General features: G+C 45.9%; 1 protein-coding gene across 1 annotated transcript in view; it reads right to left on the bottom strand.

Moving 5' to 3' along the window:
* Positions 1–4624: 4624 nt before the first annotated feature.
* Positions 4625–8581, bottom strand: part of ASXL3 (ASXL transcriptional regulator 3) — a gene marked incomplete at both ends in the record, with an annotated part of 168221 nt that continues 164264 nt past the window's right edge. Inside the window, one exon of the mRNA XM_080920038.1 lies at positions 4625–8371. Coding sequence (XP_080776164.1) covers positions 4625–8371 — 3747 coding nt within the window. The remainder of the gene's footprint in view (positions 8372–8581) is intronic.

Raw genomic sequence — 8581 nt, 5'->3', positions numbered from 1 at the left:
ATGCTCAGCAGATACCACCAATTTCTGACTTTACTTTGTTAACAATGGTTACAATAATATGTTGATAGTTCCTCACACCAAGAATAAGTGTAGACAATTCAACAGTATATGCATGTTTTCCCCGAAGAGAATGTTCAGACCTCCTAACATTCACAAATTAAAATGACAGGTATTTCATGTTTTCATTTCTTTATTTTCTCCAGAATATTTCGATACTGAAACCAAACTCTTACTTGGAGAAAGGGAGAAACATAGAGACGGACTTTGCATTTAACTTACATCATCATGAGCAGTCACTTTGTAGGCAACACTTTTTATTCTTTGTAGAAAAGAAGAAATAATAATAATAATAATAATAAAAACAAACAGCACCATTAAAGAATGCATGATCCCTGAATTCTACACAAAACACTGCCTAGACTTTCTTTTGAAATGCTTGTTGCAGCCAGTCACATTTAGTCAGGTATCAAAGCAAGTGTAACGCTATTCTGTCGTAGCAGTCTTATGGATCAACTGATCAACTGCACCTCCTCCTGAGGGTTTTACACACCTTTCTGCGATTTTCCTGTGGGAATAATATATTCTTTGGTAGAGGACTGAAGGAGGGTTTCACTTTTCTCTATGCTGATAGGAAATGTCTGTGTACAATCAGGGCCTTGGCCCCCAGTCTGTGTGTACCATGCGTGGTGTGTTCGGGTTGGTTGACTTCACATTTTGCTGTCACGCTGGAGGAGTAGATTCCGCCTTTGAAAAGAAAAGGCATTACACGGCTAATATCAAACAGATGTAAACATTTAGAATACTGACCAAAAGAAGGAATAATACACAGGAACACATTTTAAAAACAAATGGTACGGAAAGCGAATGAGATCAGATTTCTGCGAAGAAAGGAGGGAATACAGCAGAGTCAGGAAATGGGGATAAGCAGGTAAAGCACTTTTCTGGAACATTCGTGAACAGCACAAACACAACAGGTTCTCGCTACAGTCTAGATTATTCCATGACTATAAAATATAGTTCAAAGCTAAATAGTGTATGCTATTAAAAAAGCAGCTCCTTTAAATTATAGTAGAAACGCCGTTTGCTTGCCTTAGTGTGACAAACATGAAAGCAGGAAGCAACACGAGTCTTACAGTGACATTTTGGCTACATAGGCCCCTGACAGTTGATGAGTTCTGTTCCAGGACTCTTCACATTGTTCTTGGGGAACACAGATGGACTAGAGTCTGAGCTGTGTGTGTTCGGTGGGGTAGCTATCCCCAGGCAGCTACTGGGATGCTGAGCTTGCACACCAGGCTAGGACCATACAGGACTAAGCTCAGCCTCAGCATCTAACACCCAGGCTTCATCACATGCCACCTGAGAGGGAGACTGGCCACAGCAAGTCCCTCTTTTGAAATTGTGCGAGTGTTTGTAAAGGAAACAGGCTTGCAGCATCATGTACTTAAAAAAAAAAATATTTCTGACTACATTATAAAGCACCACAGGTCCCAGGTGATTTCTGTAGGCTGATTTTGAACTGAGTATGAATATCCAAGGTCCAGAAGTCAGCTATGCCTCTATAGCTCACCCCGAAAATAGACAATGCTGTGAAGTCTTTCTAGAAACCGGGCTCAGCGTCATAGGCTTTCAAGCTTGTGTTGTCACGCTAAGCCTTCGAGGGAAATCGTGTATATGATTGTGCTGCTCTGGTCACTGGATTTTAAATTCTTACTTTGGGGAAGGATAAATATTTTCATTTTGAAAATGAATTTTGCATCAGAATTCTTTTATTAACATGCCCATTAACTAGCTACATGTTTTATACACCTCAGGCAGGCATACGCATATCACACGGAGGGACGTGAGCATCGCAGCTTCCCTCTCTCCCCTGCTCCAAAAGTGCTATTTTGAAAAATACATCCTTTGTGATTAAAAATAAATACATGTTACATGTGCAAGTTCTGTTCCTGATAGGGGACAAATAATGTCCAATGATCAGGAAACACACATAGGAAGTTTGCACATTACATCACCATAACCGCATAGTCAGTAACATTGTCAAGTTTCACACACGCAGAAACATGTAGCATCGGGAAGCTGAGAAGCTGCTCACCTAATTCTGGTATGCTGGCCTTTATGTAACGATGAAATGCAGACCTACAAAATACCTAGCCATCATTTTGCTTCTGGATTGAATTATCGTATCCACCCCAAAGACAATGTCTCAGGTTAACAGGCCTCAGAATTTGAACTGGGGCAGAAAAGGAAGATTTAGAAAAAGTATGATCTTTGGGCCTGGGTGAGAGAATGCATGCACTATCAACATTGGAATTTCCAAACTTACTATGTGAAAAATCCAAACATACAGAAGGACACTTCTTTACTCTCAGGAAGCAATTGGCAGGCAGTACTCAACAAAGGTGCAGCTGACAATGAGCTCAATATCCCTTCAGCCTCAACTGTCCCTCTTATACAGAGTGCAAAGGCTTCGTAGACTTGGGTTTCTTTAACAGGTTTCAGGTACTGACGTTGTAGTTCAGAATCTGCTGGTGTAGACAGTGTCTGACGCTGGAATAGCAGCGATTAAGTAAGAAGGGGTTGGCATGCAAGTGTCATTTTGTATTGGGGTGCCCAGCTGTGAGGCTAAGAGCACAATCTTCAAAATTAAGATGATATCATACCCAGGCAGACAACAAGAGCATCACTGATAAGTACGGCATGCAGATACACCCTAGCCAGGCTGGCAGTTCACCACCCAGGCCGTAAGGCTGCAGTCCTGGGGTGTAGCTGGCTAAACGCACCGCTGGCTTTCTCCACTGTCAATTCCGTTAGCTTTAATATGGAAAGGCAGCAACAGGACCAGCGCCCCGAATCAGATGCGGGCAGGCCTTCCTTTGCTTTTCTGTCTTAAGATAAAGGATCTTTCACATTCAGTGATTTGTTAAAACGATGTCTCTGTCACCTAAAGAAATTTGGCAACATCACAATAATAAATTTAGAGGGGGGCAACCCCCACCATAGTTGTTTATGTTTCTTTTTTCTTTTTGTTTAAAAAAAAAAAAGTGGCTTTTGCTTGTTTCAGGAATGTATTTTCTACTCATATGGTTAAATTTCAAGATGCATTTTCAAGGAATGTCAAACAAGTTTACATTGAAAACGTGATCCCACATGGAAATATCTTTCACTCTTACCCTGGACATGTAATTTCCTTCCACTCTGAATTCTTTTAATTCTATAGGCACAACCAGTGGGCTAATGGCACGACATTTTGTGCTCTGAATCTCGATTAAATGGATATACTTCTCCTTCCTTCCCTCTTCCAGTCCTGAGCCTGTGCTTTTGAGCCTGCTTTTGGGAATCCGGCCTCTGTCAAGCACGACTGTGTGTGGAGTGCAAGTAGTCAGTCTATGGAAGGGCCTCAGCTCCTCCGTTTTTACTGGGTAAACTTCGAAGGGAACTGTGTGAGATGCAATAGCCCCTTTCCAGTTCCACGGTCTTAGGTACGAGGAATGAAACAACAACACATGCAGGAGGGAGCATTTTGTTTAAAATAAGAGTTATTTCAGAGCCAAAGGCAACTGTATAGAGTATGAATCAAGAGAGAGTAAATTGTTCTGATAACCATCACACTCACACCATTCAGGGCATGACGTATCCACCCCACGTATTCCCAATTTCCATGTAGTATTGGGAACCAGAGAGTAGAACGGCTAATATTCTATATAAGCAGCCCACAATAATGCATGTACAGCATTTGATTGTTTGCTTTTAATATTAGGTCTGGCCTAGAATTTCATATGTGCTCTTAAAAGCCACATGTGGAACACCACAATACTTGGCCTATGACTATCAGTCAATGGGTCTTAAATTAGTGGATATCCAAGGTCTACAATCAGAACACCTATCGAACAAAGCCCAGATGTCAAATCAGATGCAATACATATTCATCCACAATTTGTGGACCAAATCCAAAGCCAACGTAGGTTTTCTGCCAGTGTCTGAAAGAGTAAGAGGGGAGAAAATGGTGATGGGACAGTGGGCTCCACAGACACATCCTGTATGCGCCTTCTGTGATCAGAGGCAGCATAAGGAATCTCATTTCTAACACAGGCTCCCATTCCTATGACTTGAACCACTGGGTAAGGGTGCATCCCCCAGAATCACTGCAGAAATGATTGCTGTGGCCTCGAAACTGAGAAAGGACACCAGGCTAGCTCAGGGCGTGCTTCTCAGTTTTTCCACAGCTGCATATCTGCTGATTAGACCACGCATGATGCCCTAATTGTCTAGGCCTGGGTTGGAAAAAAAGTCAAAATGAAAAAACAAAAACAAAAAAAAAAAAAAACCCAAAAAACAAAAATGAAAACAAAAACCGAGGCAGTGACCTGTACACACAGAAACACACCAAGCTGTGAATCGTGACTGAACAGGCAAAAACGATTCATGCCTTGTTTCATATTATCCCCTGTAGAAGAAATGTAAGAAAATAATCACCTAGAAAAAAACAAGATGACTTACTTCTCAATGAAAATATGTTGGCACAGAAGCCAATGCTTTACTTGACTCTTTACTAATTATGTTAGGCTTTTTCATGTTAAAAATTGGGGTGTAGGGTGGGGGTACTGAATCCTTCACTCAACTCTTATCGGACAACCAGGCAAGCTACACAAAGTTTGGATGGACCGATACAGTCATCATGGCAGAAGGCCCCGCAGCCTTTGCACACAATCATGGCTTTGAGCCGGCAAGAACATTTCAGCTCTAACTCATCTGCATTGCTGTCGTCTGCAAAGTTCTGAACCGGCATCTGAGTGTTCTGACCTGCCAGACCCGTGGTGGTGGCAGGGCTGGAGCCACTTCCTAGAATCCCAATGGACTTCTCAATGGCAGATGCTGCCCTTTTGAAATTTGTGCTCCCAAAGTGTATCGTTGGGTAATTTCCACAGAGCGGTTGTTGCTGGGGCACTGGTACTTTCTGAGCGGCTAACTGGGCGAAAGGCTTTTGGGGCTCAGAGAGCAAGTAGGAAGAAAAATCTGCATTTTTTAATGCAAATGCCTTCAGCTGCTCTTTCACTTCATTCTGGTCGAAGGAGACCTGCTTCATGCCCAGTTCACAGCTGCTGCTTAAACCTTCCTCAAAAGAAAGAGGTTCTGACTTGATATTGCTACATATGCCCGTGGCCTGGGGCCAACTAAGTCGCTTAGTGGTTTCCATGGTAACTGGTGGTTGTTTTTGGTCAGATGGGACTTCTACAGTGGGAAGAGGTGGAGGTAGTGGAGGGGGTGGAGGGGGTGGTGGGGGCAAGGCCAAGGGTGGAGGGGGTGGCGGGGGAGGGGGTGGGGGAGGTGGCAGTGGAGCATGGACCACTGCTTTGCTTGGCATTGTGTGGGTGGTGCCTCCCCCATCCTCACTTTCTTTTACGGGCATGTTAGGGGACAACATATTGGCTAGTCTTAGCTGATGAGGTGCTGTGGCTGTGGGGAGATTAACATCTCCCAATGCTTTTTGTTCAAGATGCCTATTGAAGGCAAATGCATTGCAGCTCACTGGGGTCTTGGGAGAGTTCTGCAACAGAGCAGCAGTAGGAAGGGGCCCCCGGGCAGCCATAGGCATTTGGTAGAACTGTTGTCTGTGTGAGGTACCAGTGTCTGCATGGAAGCCTTCATTTTTGTTCATGTGGAACAGGCTAGGCTGGAAGCCGCATGCGGGCAACAGCCGCTTTTGTTGTTTGACCTCAGGGCTGGGCATGAGCCTGTTGGCCGCGGAGGGCTTATTAAGCCGTTCCTGCTTAAAAGGCTGGCTGTGTCCTAGCTGACTCATGCCTGGATTGATGACGCAGGGTACCGCCTTGACATCGGGCTCCGTCACCATCTTCCCTGGCTCACATTTAACTTGAGCATGGTCTCCCACTGTCCTGGCTGCTCTCTTTTTGGGATGGTTTTCTCGCTTTCTCATTTGGACTGGTGCTAGAGTTCCTGCCAAATAGCCCTTACCGTCTGGATTTGGAGAACTGGAAGGCATTTCCATCACGCTTCTCTCCAGCCCTGTCTTACCCACTGAGGTAGTTTGAAGGGGCAGAGGGAGCCTATTGATTTCAAGTTTGGCTCCCAATCTTGGCTGTGGTAACACCTTTTCCAGAGGCAGGTTGCCCTGTAATAACTGTGTCACCAGTGGGTTATTAGCTTCCACGGAAGACAGGCGGCAGCTTGAAGTACCTGCACTGGGAAGTCTTTTCAGGTTGTCTGTAGCCAAGGAAATAGCCTCTTCCATGGGGCCCGCAGTGGAAGGCTTCGTGGCCGGTGTTTGTTGCACACTGTTTATTACCTCTGTGGCTGGAGGAGGATGCTCAGAACCAGGAAAATCCTCAGTTTCCATTCTAAAGGCCTTGTCTGCTTCATGAGGTTCTGGCTTCACAGGAAGACTGACATTAGTGATGAGATTCCTAGGGTGGAGCTCTGACGAGTGTGCATAGTTGGAATGCTCTGTTTTCACAGCCTTCAGGCCAGTCTGCTCCGGATGTTCTTTCTGTTTACTTGAGCCCGGGTGGCTGACGACAGGCTGTGCTGTGTTTCTCATTGGGTCTTCACCCCAGCAAATCCGGTTTCCTGGGTTATATTGATTGCTACAGGCTGTGTCCGCTTCGTTCTTGAAAGTACTGGAGTTTCGTGGTTGCTCAGCAAAGCCATGAACAGGTGCTGTCACTTCATTTAGTTTATCTGGAAGAGCAAGGGGCAATTCTCGGAGCCCGGTGCACGTTGCCTGCAATGTCTTACAGTCCTGTTTGGCCATAGGAGCAGCAATGAAAACAGAGCCATGGTCAAGCCCTTCACATGTGGTCTGCTCGGGTCTACTGATGACAGACACCTGAGGACAAGCCACAGGCTGGATGGATACATCTGTCCTCACCGACCTATTCTGGGAATCCAAGCTAGAGTCTCCACTTTCAAGGGAGACGGTCAGAGACAAATTGGAGGTCAGTGTTGTGCTGTGGTCCACAATGACTTTACACGGAATTGACCTGTTGATGGTTGCTGGTACAAAGCCCCCTGGTGGCTGCTGAGGTGTCTCAGCATTGTCCGTTCTGTTTCGAGGCCCTGAATTTTTGTCCAAGTTCTCCCCGCTTAGTTTGGGAGGACTGCTGTAAGAGTTTACAGTGAGCATGTTTCCTGCAAACATGGAGATGGGCGGGCGTGGAGCCAGTGACTCAGTGACAGCCACCGAGTCACCACAGCTGAGGGCTGTTCTCATGGTGGCACCCATGGACACAGTGGACTGTTCTTCACTCCCAGGCATGGCTGTCTTCTCAGAAGCAAATCTGTTATTAATCCCTGGAGGGGGAATTAAGACGGAGCTCGTGCAGAGATGGTTTGGCAAATTACTTCCAATGGTGGGAGCTGCCACGGAAGTGTACTGAGTGGACATCAAATTAGCAGCCTTGCTGCTGGCTACGAGCAGGGCCTTCCCATCCATGGTATTTGCCTGTCCAGTACCTTCTGGAGCAGAGGGGATAGGAGTCCGGTTGATACATTTTGGTACAAGGGCTATGCTTGGAGCGTCAGATCCCTGGATGGATTTCAACATGGTCATATTACAAGCCGAAATCGTACTGTTTGCACTGTCGACAGACATGAGGACAGAAGATTTGTCAACAGGGCTCACAAAGGGATGCTCTTTAATTGCTCCTGACATAGCAGTGCTGCAGACAGACATAGGGATGGGGTTGACGGGACTTTTGTTAAGAAGTATGGGTACACTGCTATTTTCAGAAGAGGTAGATGAAACAATTTTCTCTGTTAAATGTGACATAGGTATGTTGTCATCTGAACTCTGCACAGACAAGTCAGCGGCAGTTTCTGGAATCTGAGGTGGGTTCAGAGGCTGCTGTAATACAGTGGCGGTCTCCCGGATGTGTGAGGGCTTGCTGCTAGGAGATCTGCAGTTTGGATTGATGATAATGACACCAGTGGAGCCTTCCATTTTTGTCTCAGGAGTAGGAGAGGCTTCCATAGTGAGAGATTCTTCCTTGGTGCTGACAGTAGGTAACCGGGTCTCCTTGGAGGTCTGGAAGACGTGGACTCTGGACTGATGTTTCACAAAGAGCTTAGCTTTGGTTTGCTCCTTGATGTGGGCCAGGGTTCTTGCCTTCCCACCTTCTCCTGGGCTTCCCATGGCTCCGGAGACAATGCTCGCTGCAGCTGCAACTGCAGCAGCTGCAGCAGCCTCACGCTGGGCCCGGGCTTGTTGAGCACGGGCCTTGATGTCTGCAAGGGTCCTGGCTCCCGTGTTCCTCCCACTGCTGACTGCTGTGCTAGAGGAGACACGGGACTCTGCCTTGGAGACTGGCTGGCTCTTAATGATGAACGGTGGCCCAATTTTAGAAAGCTGTATCTGAAAGGAGAAAGAATAGAAAGATATTAGTATGCACAGCAGTGAGGAGGGTGGTAGAGCGTTATCTAAAGAGGAGGTAGAGGACTGTGGATATAATTCAGTTGGTTCAATGCTTGTCTAGCATTCATAAAGTCATGGGCTATATGCCTGTAGTCCTAACATTCAGAACATAAAAGCAGGCCATTCTCTATGATCTCAAATCCATCCGGT

This window comes from Micromys minutus (genome assembly GCF_963924665.1).
Source record: "Micromys minutus genome assembly, chromosome: 8".
Taxonomy (NCBI): Eukaryota; Metazoa; Chordata; class Mammalia; order Rodentia; family Muridae; genus Micromys; species Micromys minutus.
The sequence above is the reverse complement of the archived record's forward strand: the minus strand, read 5'-3'. Positions and strand labels throughout refer to the sequence as shown.